The sequence below is a fragment of the Archocentrus centrarchus genome, chromosome 14 (genome assembly GCF_007364275.1).
Source record: "Archocentrus centrarchus isolate MPI-CPG fArcCen1 chromosome 14, fArcCen1, whole genome shotgun sequence".
Taxonomy (NCBI): Eukaryota; Metazoa; Chordata; class Actinopteri; order Cichliformes; family Cichlidae; genus Archocentrus; species Archocentrus centrarchus.
Genome location: NC_044359.1, coordinates 13,460,216 through 13,478,886, shown reverse-complemented (window position 1 = coordinate 13,478,886; position 18,671 = coordinate 13,460,216). Strand labels below are relative to the sequence as shown.

The following is an 18,671-nucleotide window of genomic DNA, read 5'->3' as shown; positions in this document are numbered from 1 at the left end:
ATCCATCATTTTACTTTGTGAAAGAAAACATTCGACCAGAGGCCAGTCTTACCAGGAGTCCTGACCCCAGCAAATTTATCTCAAGGTGCTCAGAGAAACTGGAAAAAAAGAGCTACATCACAGACTCTACATGCTTCAGTTAGCATATTAAATGTTAAAGTTCATGACAGCACAATTAGAAAATTAGACTGAACGAGTATGGCTTGTTTGGAAGGGTTGCCAGGAGAAATCCTCTTCTCTCTAAAGAGAACATGGCAGCACGGCTTAGCTTTGCCAGGTTGCATCTGAACAAACATTCAGACGAGACCAAAGTGGAGATGTTTAGCCAGAATGCACAGTGCCATTATGGTGAAAACCAAATACAGCATATCAGCACAAACACCTCATACCAGCCGTCAGGCACGGTGACCTCAACCTGACTGAAATACTGTGGTGGGACCTAATAGTTCAGGATTCTGAACAAACTGAATTTATGTTTTTCATGTAATTTTCTGTTTTTGTTTTTTATGAGTTGTACCATGAACTAAAATTTTATTTATTTCTTTATTTGTGTTGCGAGCGAGAGAGAACTTATATGGCAATTTAGCATTCAAAGATCTTTTTAACTTTTACAAGCCACATTCACCCCTTCATTGACTTGACTCTAGTCTTTGTTTTTAAACACTTTCTATCACACACACAGTTGCATTTGGATCAGTTACAGTATTGGGTACAGTACATGGTCCATGGGGATGGAACCACTTACTTTCCAGTTAGTGCTGAATGTAGCTTTCTGCTACAGTCTATATAGAGCAATGCAGTAGAACATGTGCCCTTTATCATTGATCTCACTGACAAATTCACATCAAGGAGCCACTGTGGACTCCAAATTAAAAAAAAATAATATAAATATTTTCTGTGCACTTGCACGCTAACTTCAAAAATAACTTATGGAATATAAGCAAAACAAGAACTTAAACAAGTGGTTTTTCTTTCACCACTAGATGGCACTAGATTCAGTTCTCTGTTTCTATTATTGGTAACTCATCTTGTGGGTGGGTGGGAGGCAGTATGATCCAGAAATAAAAGATACCACGGTGTAGGGATCTGAAGAATCTTAAAAGTCTAAAGAAAGGAATACAAATAAACAGTCCAATACACAAATATTCTTTATAAAATTCTTTACTCCAACATTTGTGTGTGTTCATTTCTCAGTGAAGGGCGGGTAAAGCAGACACGGGCATTTATGTTGAAAAAAAGGGGCCAAGACGTTTATGCAAAATACGATCACAAAATACGACAAGATAAAGTGCAAAAGTCAAATAGGAAAAATAATAGTCATATAATGGTAAAAACCAAATGTTTCACATTGTAACAACAAACATTTATTCATTGTTTTTAGGAACAGTGTCTACCTGATATTCTTTATTAAATGTACAAATACACAAACAAGATATGAGATGCTGCACTTCTCTCGCTAATAATGATAATTTAAGAAAATTACTAAATGATTTTAGTTTAACTGGGCTTTTCATTTTTCACTTCCAAGTATCAAGTATAAAAATATTACAAACCAGTGGGTGTAGCTAAAACGTCTCGCCTGTAACTCTGAACTCACAGTGTTGAAGAACTACACTCTCCCTTTGCTATGCATTTTTTTCTTTTCACTTTCTGCAGCCCTGTGCAAATGTAAACATGCATGCAAACTCACACAGACATGTATACATCAGGTTCATAGTGATCCACATTAATATGGTACTGGTGTATCAGTCGAGCATGTCATATTTACAGTGGCTGGTGCAGCACTTTTCAGTACTTTTCCTTTAGATAAAATGAGAGAACAATGCCTCAGAGTCCGTCCTTTCTCTCTTCAGTGCCAGTTATCTTGCTCTTCTTGCATTTTCCTTTCAAACGTGCTTCTGTCCATCCGTCTATCTGTTTATGTTCAGTCTATGTCCCCTTCTTTGACTCCCATTCCTGGAAGCCATAAAACAGGACCATGTGAGTCAAGCATTTCTTGGTCCTTGCACACAGAAACTCACACTACTGCAGTAGAGTTATCATAAATAGTGTTATCCCAATTTTTCACAGACACGCGCACACACTCTACCTTTGCCTTCTGCATCACATTCCCCTTGGAGGAGGCGTACATAGACGGAGGCCGTTTTCGAAGCTCAGATGCCGCGTTGACAGGCACAGTCTCCATGTAAACCTTTTCAACCTTAGTTCCCTGCGCCTACATGTCCAAAAAAAAACCAAACCAAACAACACAGTAAAAGTTTGCTTTCACTCGTTTGACATGACCTTAAGTTCTTCCAGTCAAAGGCAGATGGATTACCAATATAAGTATACAAGAACACAGCAACTGGGAAAAGAAGAGAAAAACACCAAACCCAGTAAACACGTAAAGGTGAGCTATAAATGGTTAAAGTGAGAAATATATATTAAAAAGCAAGAGCAAAACTAAAACAAACAAACACAACATATAAAGCAATAAAAATGAAATAATTAAAGACCATGTGGTCACTGTCTACATGCAAACAAAAGCCCTCAGGAAATAGGTCAATAAGTCGAATTCCTTTAATGGAGAGCAGTGACCATTTAAAACAATATGAATTAAGATACTGTACTGAGATTTAGCAATCAAATAAGTGATTGGTCACATAACAGGCACTGCAAACTGATTAAAAGGGTTTGTCTTAATTCAGTCCCAGCTGCCCGCATGCTGCAAAGAAATCCCTCAGCTCATGTTCTGGACAAAAATGAACGAGCTGAAGCTCATATGAACTTTTAGCATTCTTTGATATTGATGTATTTTTAGTACCACATTACTACCATCCTAAAAAACACTGTAATTCAGGACTACCTTTAAATGTATTCATGGACTTCATAGGCACACATTAAGAACACTTATAACGCACATATAGGAATCTATGTATATATTTTAAATTACATTCATAGACAGACAGATCACAGTTCAGAGTTTTCTAAGATGTATACAGGAGAGTTTCAGTTTGTGTGTGTTTGCTGCCTGCCTTGATGCTGATCTTGGTGTCAGTAGGTGGACCCAGTGCACCTCTAGCCAGTGACTTTTTAAGGTTTTCCTTGACTTCTGTCAGTCTTAGCTCCAACTCCACCCGTTCCTCCTCCTTCTGTTTACACAGTGTCTCCAGCTCAGCTAACCGCTTTTCCACACTATGACCTGCACACACACACACATGCACACACTCATAATTAGGATTGCTATGAAGCCTAAGACTAAACCGTGCCGTGTGTGTGATTTGTTTCTGACCTGTGCCACTCTTCACCTCCTCCTTCAGCTGCTTCTTCTCTTTGCGAAGTGAAATCAGCGCATTTCTGAGGTCCTCCTTTTGCTTCTCCAGCTCCTCTTTCTGTCTCAGGTACCGCCTGGCATCCTCCTCTGCACGTGTCTTCCCATACCGCCCATACTGATTTACATCTATGACATGAAAAAGAAGGATGTAAATATAGCAGGTAGTAGAGCAGCTTATAAATGATAAGGACCCAAACCATCTAGCTTGACAGCACGATCATTATCTAAAGCAATCAGCCAGGTTTGGCTACATTTTAACCCATATTATTTTCCTGCAGCCAGTCTAATGAATTATGAAATGAAAGGAGACTCACTGGAGGCATGTCTCTTAATGGTGGCCTGCTGTTCAGTTTTTTCAGAGTCCCTGCTGGAGAAAGAAGCGTGACGTCTCACCTGGCCTGCTCTGCTCTCCACATCTGCTTCCTGCAACATTATAATTTAAATAATTTGAATTTACAAAATGGCTCTACTTCAAGGTGCGTGACAAGAGATATAGAAGGAGATTTATGGTATATGCATCTACAAATTAAAGTGTGCAATGGGGAAAAACATTAAATAATGCATGTAGATAAGTTTGTACATTTTTATGGTTGATAAAGCTTTTTAAACATCTAATTTTTTAAAATTAAATACATATTTTGTTAATCTAATATCCCAAATCCAATTTTTAGCTTCATGTACTGAAAATTTTAAATAGAAAATTGGAGTTTAACAAAGGAGGAGTGCATTTGTACTCTTTGAATCTGCAGTGAATTTCAATGAATGAATGTAAGAGAGTAGAGAGAATCAGTGAGGAGAGAAAGAGAGTAGAAGAAGATTAAGGCTTAAAGCTTTAAACATCTCTATGTTTGCTGGGTGTAATTCAGAGGCTTTTGTATCTTATCACTGGTTTAAAAATGAAGTTCCCTCACCGCAACACTTTCATAGACCTCATCATAAGTTCTGGAGTCTATTGAAGCACTACTGGAGGAGTTAGCAGTTGTAGTAGCCCACCTGAGGGGAAAGGACAGGCAGATATTAAAAAAAACGAGGCTTGTATTTCTGAATTTCTGTTGTAATAAGTTGTAATAAGAGACAGTAAAGTTGGGTAAATATATGCACACAAAACGCATACTGTTGACTCACAAGAAGGAGTGTCTGGCTGCATGTCGTATATCAGTAAGTGTGTCCACATCGATGTAATCATAGTGCAGCTCCTCAGGGAGAGTGCTGCTGCCGGTCTCTGCAAACAAAACTCCCAGCCAGCGGCCAAGATCCTCAGAGCAGCTGGCCTGAGTGACACACAAACAGATACGCACATGCACATTTTTGTTACTCAGCGACCAGAAAAATGTAAGGTGTGGCATCCCTGTACTCATACTGGTCTTCTATCTCATCTGGATCCACACTGACGTGAAAAGTCACAAAAATAAAATCAGCCTACATACACATTGAATCTTGTGTGCTAGATAAAATGGTTCAAGATCTCTTGCTGTACCTCTAGAGCTGCCAATTCATTGCCTCCCTGTAGGATGCGGAAGGAAAAGGGATGCTTAGGTCCGAGCCCGCCTGGCACCACCTCTGCCCCCTTGAGTGGCACCACAATGACTGGGGGTCGCTGATCCCCAGGGTCCTTCTGCAGGTACAAACTTCCACCCCGCAGCACGCACCAACGCTCCCTCCAAGCGCCGCTCAGACACACGCTCAGATAGCCTGTGAAAGGAGTTAGAAAGAATGTGAAGCGCAGACGTGTTTAGTGTCACGATTACATGATTTTGTGCAGAAATCATGTAATCATTGGCAGACCAATCCAGATCAATATATCAAATCAAACACTGTTTGTAATCTTCATTAAAACATTTTTTTAAAAATTGTTGATATTAAAGTTTTGTGGATCTAAATTAGATGATGCTGTCATGAAATTAAAGTATGATGCTTTTAAAAGGTGTAATAGGTGCGCTACAAATGGTTGTTGTTGTATATATTGTTATTGTTTTTTAATTGTGCATCATCAGCATTAATTTGTTGTTGTTAACCAAAGTCCTCCTTTTCTTTTTAATACTGATGTCTTACAAATGCGAATGGAAAACAATCTAATCATCAATCAGGCGCTTAAAGCCAGTCAATCAAGTATTGATCAGGTCTTCTCACCAGAGCGGGGGTTGTCATTCTGGCCGGAAGACAAAGGAGGCTCTCCTGGTAAAGGAGGTTTCCGTTTGGAAAAGGTGATGATCCGATTGATTTTCTTCCCAGCTGCTCGGCTCATCGACCCGGTCAGCTCTGAAAAGGCTCCGCGCTTCCCCCTGTCTGAAACCAAACATACCCGGAAGTGGAACCTTATAATGTCCAGCCAGTGAAAGAGACAATGTTGTCTCATCACTAAAGACTCTTGCTGTGTTTGCCTTACATAAAAATAAAAATAAAAAATCAAAGATACTTTCTGAAATTACGTTATCAGTTACAGTGAAACAAAAACATGATGAAAACTGGAATAAAATAAAGGGTTTGAAATCTGAAAAAATCCACCCAATCAGGATTCATGAAGCGTTTGAAGAAATAATACCTTATTACTTCAGAGATGTCTTTATTTAACCAAATCCTAGAGCATGTTTGCAAGTTACCTCTGAATGTACCAGGTGCTGCAGTGCTCTGTTCATAATACTTCCTATGATGTCAGTGGGAGACAATTGCAGGAAGAGGACAGGAAGGATGCCATATCTGCTCAAGCCTCACTTCCTGTCTCTCCCTCTCTCTCATGAGTATCAGTGCTATGTCATCGGTGAACGAAAGAAGAGTTTTATAATTTCACTGTGTTTGGCCTATTTTCTGGCCCACAACCAAGAATCTCCCTCATTTATTCTTCCTGATTTTGTAGATAGAAATACAAAAATAATGTGTGTGTTTTTGATCAGTGTATGTGTGTGTTTGCTCTAGTAGCCTTGTGGGGACCTGAGTTCCAGACCCTGAAAGTGGGGACTCTTTTAGAAACTGAGGACAAAACCCATTTGAAGAATAAGACAAATTTTAAGGTTTAGTTTAAGTTTGAAGTTCAGTTTGTGAACAACAATTTGTATCCATCCATCCATCCCTCAGGAAGTCAACACCAAGAACCCTTATTTATATATTTATGGTTCAAAAATTGCTACACATCATCAAACACCAGTAACTGTAAACCAGTGCCATAAACATCTCTGTACAACACTATCAACAATTAAGCTTTATAACAGATGTATAGTTAGGATTTATTACAGAGCTGTTGTATTAACATTTTTATCTAAAAATGTAGCTATGTTTATTTGTCAGGGTCAAAAATGCAGAATAGTGAACAAAAATCAATTTTGTCTCTGTGCCAGTTATTAGTTTACCTTTTCTTATTTGTTACAATGTGCCAATGAATGAGTCAGATTAGCATTACTCATCCAGTGCACCTCTGTTTTCATTAAAAAAAAGTAACATAAATTAAGCTTATGGGAAGCTGCAGAGCTAGCTGTGTGTTACACATATAATGAAATGAATGCTTCTTAATCTAACAACATGGGAGAGGAAGGTGTATGAGGAGGTGAACAGTCCTCCAGCTATGCCTCTCCCAACAACTCAGTATTGTGCTGCATTTGCAAAACTGTGCCTAAATAGCCCTTAACAACCACCTAAATATATGGTTTCCCTGTGAAATATGTCAGCTAGGCCAGAAAGATGCTTTGCTGTGTCTAAATCATGCAGAATTGTCTCAATAGCTCTGTGGCAACACTTATAATGGTTTGGAGAAATCACACACAGACACTAATCTAATGTTAAATCTCACTATAACCACTGATTTAAACTGCAATAACATGTCTTATGCTATAATTACTGACAGCGTACACATAGGAAGCTTATTTCAATGAAGCGACCGCAATAGAGAAGAGTTGGTTGCAACAAAAACAACACAAGAACTGCCGGTAAAGTTTCACCTACTGAGTGAGTCAGTAGTGTCCCGTCCTGATCCGTGTGCAGTGGCCTGATTGTCTGCTGTTGGCCCACTGTCTGAGTCTGATGCCTGTCTGTCAGACTGCAGCACCTGGCAACAAAATGAAGAAATCACTTTTAATTCTCGCTTTTATTACGTCTAAAGAGAAGAGACAAGAACAGAAACTGGCATATTTGTCTTTCCTTTTTTAAGAAAGCATTTAAAATGTGCAAAATCATGTAAAAAAAACAAAAAAAAAATCAATGGTGTATTCCCGGGGGAGTATGATTCTTTTTTTTTTCTGCCAACATGGGGTGTAACTGCCATGTCAGCATGCATTCAGTTTGTTCAGGACTTGAAGCTCTTTGAAACCAAGGAAACTAAGCAACCGCAATAATCACCTCACTTACTGCTTGAAAATGAGAAGCCAGAGGAATAGTTGTGTCATGCGTGGGCTGAAAGAGGTGATGTCAGCGACACTGAAATGTTAAAACTAGGGTATATATTTAGTATGCCACTAATTACATTTGCCATAGTAAGAATAGTAAGATGGCACTGTTAGACTGCACAGGGACTCCTCATTAAGACTTTTTTATGGGAATTTTAACAGGCAAAACCACAAAGACAATACTGCAGATAGACATGCTGACATTCAAGGACATATGCAGAGAAGCAAACACCTTGTCGAGCTCCAGCTTCCTCTGTATAATTGGAGAAGTTGATCCATCCAGTCCTTCAGTGTTGCTGCACTGGCTGCCAACATCATGGACCACCTGGACATAGGGAGAAAAAAAACCCATTCATTTACAGACACAGCCTTGTCTCTCTCAGCACCTGGCCTCTAATGAGGTGAGAAAAGGTACCTTGAGCCATCGCTGGGCCTGTTCTTTACTCTGAACTGCTAACACTAGAGCTTCGCCACCAGGCAACGAGAAGCGCAACTCATGTCGCTTTTTCCGTCCTTCCTTGGGGACGTAGATGACGTTGCAAAGATTCAGTGGGAGCTCTGTGTTGGGAGAGCTCTCTTTGATGCTTTTAAAGCACTGTAGAGGAAGAAGTCAAGGATATGTATTATTTGTGTAAAAGACAAACCATGTAACCCCAAAACAGAAATGCACCTTAATTAAAGACATAAAAATGTAACAGCACTGGCCTCTTACTCTTACAAAGACAAGTGATGAGTTGTAAAATAACTGTGTAAACTGTGGCTGACAAGTGTATTCAAAGGTCTGATTCACCATAAAGAAATGAGTGTTTGCCTTGAGTAACACCAGAAAAAGAACAGATCCTTTGGTTTAAATGCTTAAATAAACATCAATAAACAGCTGTATCTATTTACCTGCAATTTATTGTCTCGGACAACAACAAGCTGCTTAGCCCACTGGCCAAAGCGTTTCTTTCGCAGCAGGAAGGCGCAGATGCGGCAGTCTCTAACTGGTCCATCGGGGCTCTCCTCATTTGTCCATCTCTGAGGTGGGTCCCGCCCCTTTGGCTCCTCTTCCTCTTCTTCATAAGACTCATAGGAGCTGCTCAGAGCATCTGAGTCATTGTCTGCATACCAAAACAATTATTATTTTACAAAAGATCCACAAAACAAATTATGATTCACAAACTCCTAGCTTTACTTCTAGTCATAAACTGGCATGAATACAAGTGAGGAACTGACAAGAGCTTTTGGGAGGTCCATTAATCCTGGTGGTGGGGTAGTTGTTGTCAGCATCTTCATAATAGGCATCCTCCACAGAGTTCCTGGAAGCTAGAGGGGAAAAGATATGTGAGAAAGCAGAACCCAAGGTAATGATCTGTGTATTTGTGTTTGTGTGTGTACATGTTCATACTGGTGGTAAAGTATTGAGGGGTAGATCCAGGATCTAGCGGAACGGCCTCTTCATAGTAGTCATCAGGAAGGGGGGTAGTTGGCAGAGGAGGGGGCGTGTCAGTTGGGGTCTGAAAAAAGAAGGTAGAGCTTGAACCAGAATTGGGGATAGAAAAAAAAAAAAAAAAGAATTGGGGATAGAAGAAAGGCTGATGTAGGTACGTAGTTTCTGTGAAAGGCTTACAGATTTATTGGGATGAGTCTTCGCCTCTTCATCTTTGTGCTCTTTCTGCTCCACTGGAGATGCACTGAGCATGTGCAAATCACAGCCTGACGGAACGACACAGGATTAATCCGGATTAACTTTATCATTTTATAGAAACTGAGGTATAGTGATTGTAAATATACACTATTGATGGACTTTTAAAATTGAACACAAACATAGAAACAGAAGGAATCTGAAGGCCTACTAACCAAAATCCTCAAACAGAGACTCTACAAAGCTCGTGCCATTGCCATAGAGACAGCTGTTCATGTAGACCTCAGATCTGTTCACTGTGGAAAAGACAAATTATGGATTAAAAACAGGGTCAGAGTTAGGGTTTACATAGCCTATAGCTTTTAGCTCAGGATTACCATAGAGTATAGAGAGTGAATAAAAAGATAGTGTCACAAAGTATAAATAGTAATTTATCTGCAAAAAAATAGAATAATAAAAAACAAAGACTTGTGTACAGGAAGTACAGACTTGAGATCTTTGTACAGGAAGAACAAAGATAGCTGAAGGCAGAAAACATGTATGAAAGTTCACAGTCTCACAGAAAGCTTTGACAGAGCCAAATTAAAAAAAAAAAAAAAAAAAAAAAAACTAATATAAAATGATGTGAAAGCAACTCTTAAAAAAATTTGTATGGACATGACAGGCTGGGTCCAGCCTAATATTTGTGTTCTGAAACCATCAGGATGTTTTGCTGTTCTCATTATCCTCTTTGCATTTCATTATCCTCTTACATGGATCCTTTTATCCTCCCCGACATCCTGTATTCTTCCAGATAAAAAGGGATTTGTCTGTAAAGACCGCAGCAAGATTTCATGTCACAGCGGCTGCATTTTATAGCACAACAACTGCTGCACTCTGTCTCAAGTTGAGCAGTTTCAATCTGGCTGCCTGATGGCAGTAAGGTCACAGCATGGCAAACAGACAAAAAAGAAAGGCAATGCTGTACTACAGCTGATGTGACACTGTGAAACTTCCACAATTCTTTGGCTAAATTGCTGCCATTGTGCTCAACTGAATAAATGAAAACCACTCCTACATTAAATATTCTAATTTGTTATATTCAAATAAAGTGCTGCTTTTCATTACTTGTTTATGCCAAGACATAAACAAGTCTGACAATAAAATGTGAAAAATGGATGCTTAAAGATGAGCACTTTTTCTCACATTTTAAATGCACTGAGTAAACAGCATTTTATATAGTGCATTGATGTTGTGAATGGTCATAATTTAACCTAAACCACAACTTTCCCACAAACCCATAGAAATGTAACATCAGTGTGTTATTAAAAAAACAAACAATGGCAACAGAGACAAATTAATTTTTGAGTCTACAGTATTAGTCCTCCCCATTGGCATAGTGTATCTGCAGCCAGATGGAAGCACCCTGAGCTGCTTAGAGAAGGAGCAGCCAGGACTGGTTATTTCTGTTTGTACCTCATAAGACTAGCACAGTAAGAAATATTGACCTATGTCATTTACACTGCCCTTTTACCATTGGAGATTCTGTACCTGACAGCTGCAGTGAGTCCAGGATGTTGCGTATGGATGCCATTTTGTCAGCGGTGGCAGGACTGACCGTCTCGTGGTCCAGCATCTTCAGCAGAGAGCCTAGCTCATTTACAAGCCGTTCTATCACCACTGGAAACCACAAAAAACAGACATCATGGATGCGTTGATTAATAAAAAACATACTCGTGATGCCAAGAACCACCAGGTTATTCACTTCAATTTTATTTATATTAAAGCATCAACATCAGTCACCTCAAGATATTTAATATTGTAAGGTAAATATCCTAGAATTTTAGAGAGAAAATCTCAACAATCAGACAGCACCCTATGAGCAAGCACTTGCTGACAGTGGGGAGGAAAAACTCCCTTTTAACAGGAAGGGTTCAGGTTCACCTGATCCAGCCCTAACTATAAAAGCTTTGTCAAAAAGGAAGGTTTTAAGCCTAATCTTAAAAATAGAAAGGGTGTCTGTCTCCCGAATCCAAACTGGGAGCTGGCTCTATGGTAGAGAGACCTGACAGCTGAAGGCTCTGGCTCCCATTCTACTTTTAGAAACTCTAGGAACCACAAGTAAGCCATCAGTCTGAGAGCAAAGTGCTCTATTAATAATAATATAAGGTCACTATGAGGTCATTAAGATACAACAGGGCCTGATGATTCAAGACCTTGTATATGAGAAGAATTTTAAATTCAGTTCTGGATTTAACAGGGAGCCAGTGAAGAGAAGCTAATCTGGGCGAAATATGCTCTTTCTTTCCAATCACTGTTAGTACACTCGGTGCAGTGCTTTGAATCAACTGAAGGCTTTTCAGGGGATCTTTTTATAACTGCCTGATAATAATGAATTACAATAGTCCAGTCTCAAAGTAACAAATGTGTGAACTATGTTTTTTAGCACCACACAGAGACAGGATGTTTTTCATTTTAGCGAGATTGTGCACATGCAAGAAAGCAGTCTTACATTTTTGTTTAATATGTGTGCTGAAGGACATATCCTGGTGAAAAATAAGTCCAGCATTACTGGAGGCCAAGGAAATGCCATCAGGAGTAAACAATAATGATACTACTACTGCTACTGCTACTACTACTAATAATAATCAGGATAATATCTTCAGATTTGTCTGAATTTAGAAACAGAAAATTACAGGTCATCTAGGCCTTTATGTCTGTAGTTTGTGTTTCACAGATAAATATAACTGGGTATCATCTGCATAGCAATGAAAACGTATGCAGTATTTTAGGCAATAATATTGCCTAGGGGAAGAATGTATAAGGTAAAAAGTAACAAAGTAAAATCCTGTGCGCTCAGCATGGCCAAACAATTCATGCTGTTACACCACGTGCATCAAATACCAGTTCGTTACATAGATGCAAGGCCATACATAAATACGACTAAAACTGTCAGTTCACAAGTGGCATGAAGTCAGTTTGGAACTCAGCTGTCAGCTGCTGCAACAGCTGACAGGGAAAAGATTTTTAACATCCCTTCATATCTCCCTGTTAATTTTGTCCCCCTCAGAGAGAGCCTTTTAGGAACACTGCACATTTTCTGTGTGTCCCCAGTCACTACACTAGTATAGATTAAATCCAACTTTCAGCAGTGATATTTTGTGCTTTCTTTTAATTTTTTTTTTTTACTGTTTTCACTCCCACATCCTGTGTGTGTCCATGTGTGTGTTTTGTTGACCTTGACATTGTTCCAAATGCCCTGACACACTCTCACACATCCTGCCTGCTCACAGCCGACAAAGAGGAGGAGGAAGGGGGAGAGAGCCGGAGAAAAAAGACGGTGAGGAGGAAGCTTTGTTTCCTAAAGGAAACTGAGCCAAAGTAAAGATGAAAATGTATAGTTTCACCGCAGAGGGGCTAGGAGATGGTTACCAAACTGCTTGAAGCCTTGAGTTAATTCATTTACTTGTTTACTTCTTCATATAAGAAGCTTGAAAGACCATATCTTAGGATTAGTCTGAACCCGAAGCAAACAGCTTTTCTTCTGATATTGACTTTTAATTAAGTACTGAATATTATCACAGACATTAGCACTGCTTCTAGAAGGACTTTGATACTATCCACTGTTATTTGTTAAAGTATTATTTATATCCTTCAACAGGTTGAGTCAATAATTCTCAGTTTAAGTGCAGCCAACTCTAAAATAGTTTCATGTCACTTTGGGTTCCAGTGGGAGGGTTTATGGTCTCTTAATAGCCTGTGCTCTTTATGTGGCTTTTTCCACACTGGCATGATTATAGTTTGTGGAACCATTTAAATTTTGTATTTTTTGGCATTAAAAATTGTCAAATTCACAGAGTAATTTCACCCATGATACAAAAAAGGAAGTACAAAGCTGGATAGCTGGAAAGCTGGATGCTGGAAAATCAACACAATTTTTCAGGAATATCCCATTTACAACCTAATTTCAGCTGATGTTTCACAAGGACTAGTCAGATATTATAATTAATTTAAAAGGCACAAAAGCTTTAAAAAATCCCTAAAAAATGCCTAACACTTAAAAAAAAATCCACCATTCCCAGAAAAGACATGGAACAAGGGTTGAGTAAAAAAAAGATCAAAACAATCTCTTTTCCTCTCACACAACGTGAAAGCAGAGCGAGTGAGAAAAAAACCCTAGCTCTCCCACAACCCCCAACCCCTCCAACTTGGACAATACTCTATTGTCTCCACAAGGGCCAAAATTAGATGACCACAATACTCGGCAAGACCAGAGCAAACAATTGTATTGTCGGAGTCAGAGACTCCAACAGAAAACAAAACAGGAACTAACACACAGTGTAAGAGGGGCGTGGTGCAACGCAGCTGCATGGTCTCAATCCATGGGCATGCGGGGTTGTATCTCCAGCAGCTGTGTGTGTGTGTGTGTGTGTGTGTGTGTGTGTGTGTGTGTGTGTGTGTGTGTGTGTGTGTGTGTGTGTGTGTGTGTGTGTGTGTGTGTGTGTGAGTGTACGTGAGTGCAGCTGTGGTTTCCTGTCCTAGCTGTCGACAGGACCTTCTCTCCCGTCCTTCCTGATCTTGACTCTCCATTCCATTGTGAACCTCACCTCACCTCCTCCTTCACGTCTTCCCACTTTCCTATTTTCTGTCCTGCTGTTTCTCCTTCAGCCCCACCATCTTCTGTCACTGCAAACTCTCCTTCCATCTCTTGTCCACACTCATGCTTTTTTCAAATCAACTGAATAGAAAGCTTCTTAGCTGATGGTATGATACTTGATTGTAATTATTGAATTTACCTTACAATACAAAGCGCCTTGAGGCGACTGCTGTGATCTGGCGCTATATAAATAAAATTGAACTGAATACTCAATTTGCAGACATATTATGCTTTACTTGAGAAAACTCCAAAAAGCAAACAACAAAGATTTTGAGTAATCAGTCATAACGCCAACAAATCCAGTAGTGTGCTGGTGGAGTTTCAGACTGGTGTTCTGCTCTGTTTTCTGCTTCTCAAAGACTGACTTTACACAGTCAAGGACATGAGTGCATGTGCTCTCTCTCTCTCATCTCTGAGTCTATATCTTTCTTTCTCTCTCCTTCTATTTCCCCCTCTCTCTCAAGAGACCTGAGGGTTCATAAGCTGAGAATCAGCTGTTCTGCAGGATTGTGGTCTGTCTCACCCACAGAGGGATCTTTGTAATCCCCCACCCCACCCCACCCCACTCCACGCAGAACCACACACATACAAGTGCACACATACAAGCGCGCACACACACACACACACACACACACACACACACACACACACACACACACACACACACACACACACACACACACACGCAGGACTAATTTTCCTCTTCAGATCCTTTTATTTTTTCCCCACTGATGAACACAATCATTCACTCAACTAAGAGGAAGCACGAACACTCACTGTTAATTCGTCTCTCTCTTCCTTGTCTGGGTAAACATACAGTCATGAGAGTACAAAGCGGAATGTGTTTGTTTGTGCGTATTCGCGTAGGTTTTTGTGTGTTTCCACAGACAGACTTCCTGACGAGGATCAGTCATGAGACTTGGGCCATGCGACTCTCATTTGGACTGATTTAGTGTGTTTGGTTGCAGCTCAGAACAAAACAATTGCTGCTTACTGCTGCTGCTGTTTTTCTCGCCACATGATACTTATGGGCGGCAGGTCAAAACAGGAAAGATACTTTGGATCTCCTAAACTGAGGCTTTCACTCCCATCCATTACAAGTCTAACACATCAATTAACAGAAATCCAAGGCTAACCTTCTGCACTTGCCTCTCCCATTCAAAATATCCCTCCAAGTTATAATTTTACCAACACTTCATGACTCAGAACTACACTATATGAATGCACTGAAATGTGTTACTCCGTGTTTCCACAGATTCCGTTACCTGTTTGACATTATTATGTGTAACGGGGTATTTTAAGATATATTCTTCAAGCAAAAACTGTATAAAGCTGTCCTCTTCATGCCTCCCCCACACTTCTAGAGGCTGAGATCCCTCCAGATTACATATTCTCTCTGCCACTCCTTTCTTTCCCTTCCTCAGAGATCCTTTCCTTTAAACTCCTCTCCCTTGCCTATCTCCCTCTGTCCCTTCCCCAGACACCCATCCTCTTCAGACAGAGGTCAAAGTTCAAGGCTTGGCAGGCCCAGCAGCCCTCTTTAAGACAAAAGTCTAATTCAGAGACACAGCATCCAGTAATTCATATTTTCGTGACAACAAAAGATGGTGTCAGTGCTTGCCTGGGGTTAGCGTTCAGCCAGACACTTTAAAAAGTCCACAACAAAGATAGCGAGATATTTAAAAAGAAACAGCTGGAGGGAAACAGTGGAGGAATTCTTTTCGCATTCTTTTAGTATCTTATCATTTTCTGCAGATAGTAAATGGTGTGGAAACACAGGAAACAGAGGGGCACAAACTGATTTTATAAATACTGAGATTCTGTATTTACCCAGTGTGGAATGAGAATGCTTTGTAAAGATAAAGCTGCAGCCAGAACACAGTTAGCATGAGCTAGTATGAAGGTATGAAATGGGAATTTAACTAATCCTATCAAGTACACACAATTTCAAATTACTGGACCAGACCGCACTTTGTCGTTGTAAACTGTCATCACTCTCTGTCACAAATGCAAACAGTAATGCGTACGTATGCACACACACACACACACACACACACACACACACACACACACACACACACACTCAAAGGTTGTATTTATTTAATTATTTTTTTATTGTTTTTACAGGGAGTGACACAGTGATGATGAGGATAAAACATGATGATCCTGTGTTTTTCCACTTTGGTGGTGGTGGCGGCAGGGGGGTGGGGTGGGGGGTGGGGGAGACTGCTATCATCACCACATCAGCTTAGGCTTCCACCTACACCAGACCCACATGGACCACATGTACAGACCTGCTGCTTTTTTGCATTTCTGTTACAGAAAATGTAACCACAGCTGATTTGAAGCACAGCTAATTCTCACTTTGAGCTACAGGCACACTTTAGTTTATTGCCGTGTGAAATATAACTTGAAATTAAATCAAAAGGGATTTCTGCACTTTCGCCGTGCTCAAAAGGCAACGAGGGTGTGTGGAGGGAAAGGGGACTGTAAGGAAACTATGGCAGAGGTCAAGGCTTGTGACACTTATTAAACTGAAAGAAACCATATGCACAAATACAATAAACCACTTATAGGCAGAATACATGTAGATGTAGTGTAAAAATTCTGTGAGTGCAACTGTGAGTCTACCTTTGATCCTCTACCTAAGATTGTGAGAAAACTTTGCCACTGTTTAATCTCTGCTTTATCCACAGCTCAGCATCTACAATTTTTTTCCCAGTTATTAAAGCACATGCAATATTTTGCCAGATCTCCAATATCAATTATTCACACATTTACTGTGAGAATATTTTCTTCTACAGTGCACAGCTGCTCAAACAGTTGGGATGTGCTGCTTGTGTCTGAGTGCCCCCCCCCCCCCCCCCAACATTTTCACATTGGAAAAAGCGAGGTGTAAATAAAATAACTGAAAGGGCAGCGAGCCCACCTTGTGCCAGAGCCAATGCAATATTTTCCAAATTTTAAAGGCAGAAAAGAAAGTGATCCAGACCAACAAACAGAAAGGGACAAATTAAAGGAAAAAACAAACTGTAGTGAGGGGATCTGGTGGCTGTTTCACTGTTGGGGCTGAGATATTTTGTGTCCAGTTGTCTCCTGCTTACAGGGAAGAGTAACTGCAAATCAACACAAAGCTTTTATTGTATGAAGAATCCTTTCTGTCTTGATAGTAGTGTCCTCTACTAGATATCAACACCCCCATCCATTAGACACAGGTGGTCACTAAATAGCTTAATTGATATAAAAATGATGTGAATCACATGCTGTGGCCTTCACAATCACCTGACCTCAAACTTACTGAACACCTATCTGTGATTTTGCATTGGCTTCTTAGACAGCGTCAACACCACCATCATCCAAACACCAAACGAGTGAGTATCATTTGGAAGAGAGACCTCCATTAGAGATCCATTAAGTTGAGCGCCATTCTGTGGTGGTGGCACGAGGTGACCCATAAACTTACTTAGACACTTGTTGTCAATTTTTCCCTTTTATTTGTCACCTGTCTGTAAGGCAAGAGGAATGACTGAATTACATTTAGCTGCTTCATTATGAGGATCCTAGTTATTTAAAAATAACTAAGAGGTGACCTACTCTCAAAATAAGCTGATCTGGGAAAGCTATGTGTCATAAGATAAGATAAGATAAGATAAGATAAGATAAGATAAGATAAGATAAGTGTCCCAATTTCCAAGATAACATACTTCGAATTTAATTCTGCAGCTGCACTGAGCCCTGTCATTTGCACTTTAAAGAAAATCGCCTATTAAACCAGTTATCTCCATGATAAATGAACCTCTTTCCTTATTATCTTTCAAATTAAGCCTCTTCTTCATCACCTGGTCTCCTGTGATGCAGCTTCCTGCTTGCAGCTCTGTGGCCTGAAGGGTTTAAAACAGAGCAGCCATTCAGCCGCTGCTTCCCACCAGCAGCGCTGCTTCCAACAGGGCACTTTTCTGTTGGTATCAGATTGCATCACTCTACCTGAGGATACCTCCTCCATCCACTCACACAGCGCACCACCCGGCGCGTGGCTGTATGACATCACTCTCCAGGAGTCAACCGGCAGCAAGGCGCGAGGCGAGAAACTTGAGACAGATGCTGCTCGCGTTCATATTTGTTTAACATGAATCCAGAGGCATTAAAACTACCTATAATATCGCATTTGTTTGGAACAAGGACTGTATAACACATGTTATGTGATGGGTAATGTTTTACTGTGGCCAGTTGCTTCTGTTTGGCTTTATGTATGTGGCCACCCTTTAGAAGAGCGCTTACGTTTACGGTGGTGTCTCCCCCAATGTATGGAGGCTTTATTCTAAAGTCATAATAGTTACGGTGAGACACATAAAGAGACCTTACTCACCACTCTGGCGTTTGGAGTCCATGTCTTCAGATGTCTGTGCCACCCGACTTACTTTTTAAAGCAATAATCCCTCAGTTTTAGTTAAAGGTTGTAGTCATATAAAACGAGTTGTACCCACACACACACACACAGTGTAGCTCTGTCGGCCTCTGTGCGGCCGGCCAAGTGAGTCAGAGTGGCCGCTACACTTTTTGACTGGGGGCTGCTTGTTCGTCATCCAGGGTCGCACAGGGTCCTAGTGCTAGTGGAGTTCCGTTAAAGATTCCATCCATTTTCTTCCGCTTATAGTGAAAATATTTATTACAGCACTACGACTTGGTAGTAACATCAGAATATTGGGGGAATGGTTTGGAACT

At 40.2% G+C, this 18,671-nt stretch overlaps 1 protein-coding gene across 1 annotated transcript; it reads right to left on the bottom strand.

The window, feature by feature from the left end:
• Positions 1 to 1,145: 1,145 nt before the first annotated feature.
• afap1l1b (actin filament associated protein 1-like 1b) lies at positions 1,146 to 18,472 on the bottom strand. Its single transcript, XM_030745690.1, has 19 exons — positions 18,316 to 18,472; positions 10,844 to 10,972; positions 9,529 to 9,609; positions 9,299 to 9,384; positions 9,077 to 9,185; positions 8,905 to 8,994; positions 8,578 to 8,789; positions 8,102 to 8,281; positions 7,919 to 8,011; positions 7,247 to 7,349; positions 5,444 to 5,599; positions 4,791 to 5,005; positions 4,439 to 4,584; positions 4,225 to 4,306; positions 3,628 to 3,736; positions 3,272 to 3,439; positions 3,015 to 3,181; positions 2,090 to 2,215; positions 1,146 to 1,956 (listed from the first exon to the last, which is right to left on the bottom strand). Exons 1-19 carry the CDS (start codon positions 18,335 to 18,337, stop codon positions 1,930 to 1,932), a joined length of 2,301 nt encoding a protein of 766 aa, XP_030601550.1. The 5' UTR covers positions 18,338 to 18,472; the 3' UTR covers positions 1,146 to 1,929.
• Positions 18,473 to 18,671: the final 199 nt, after the last annotated feature.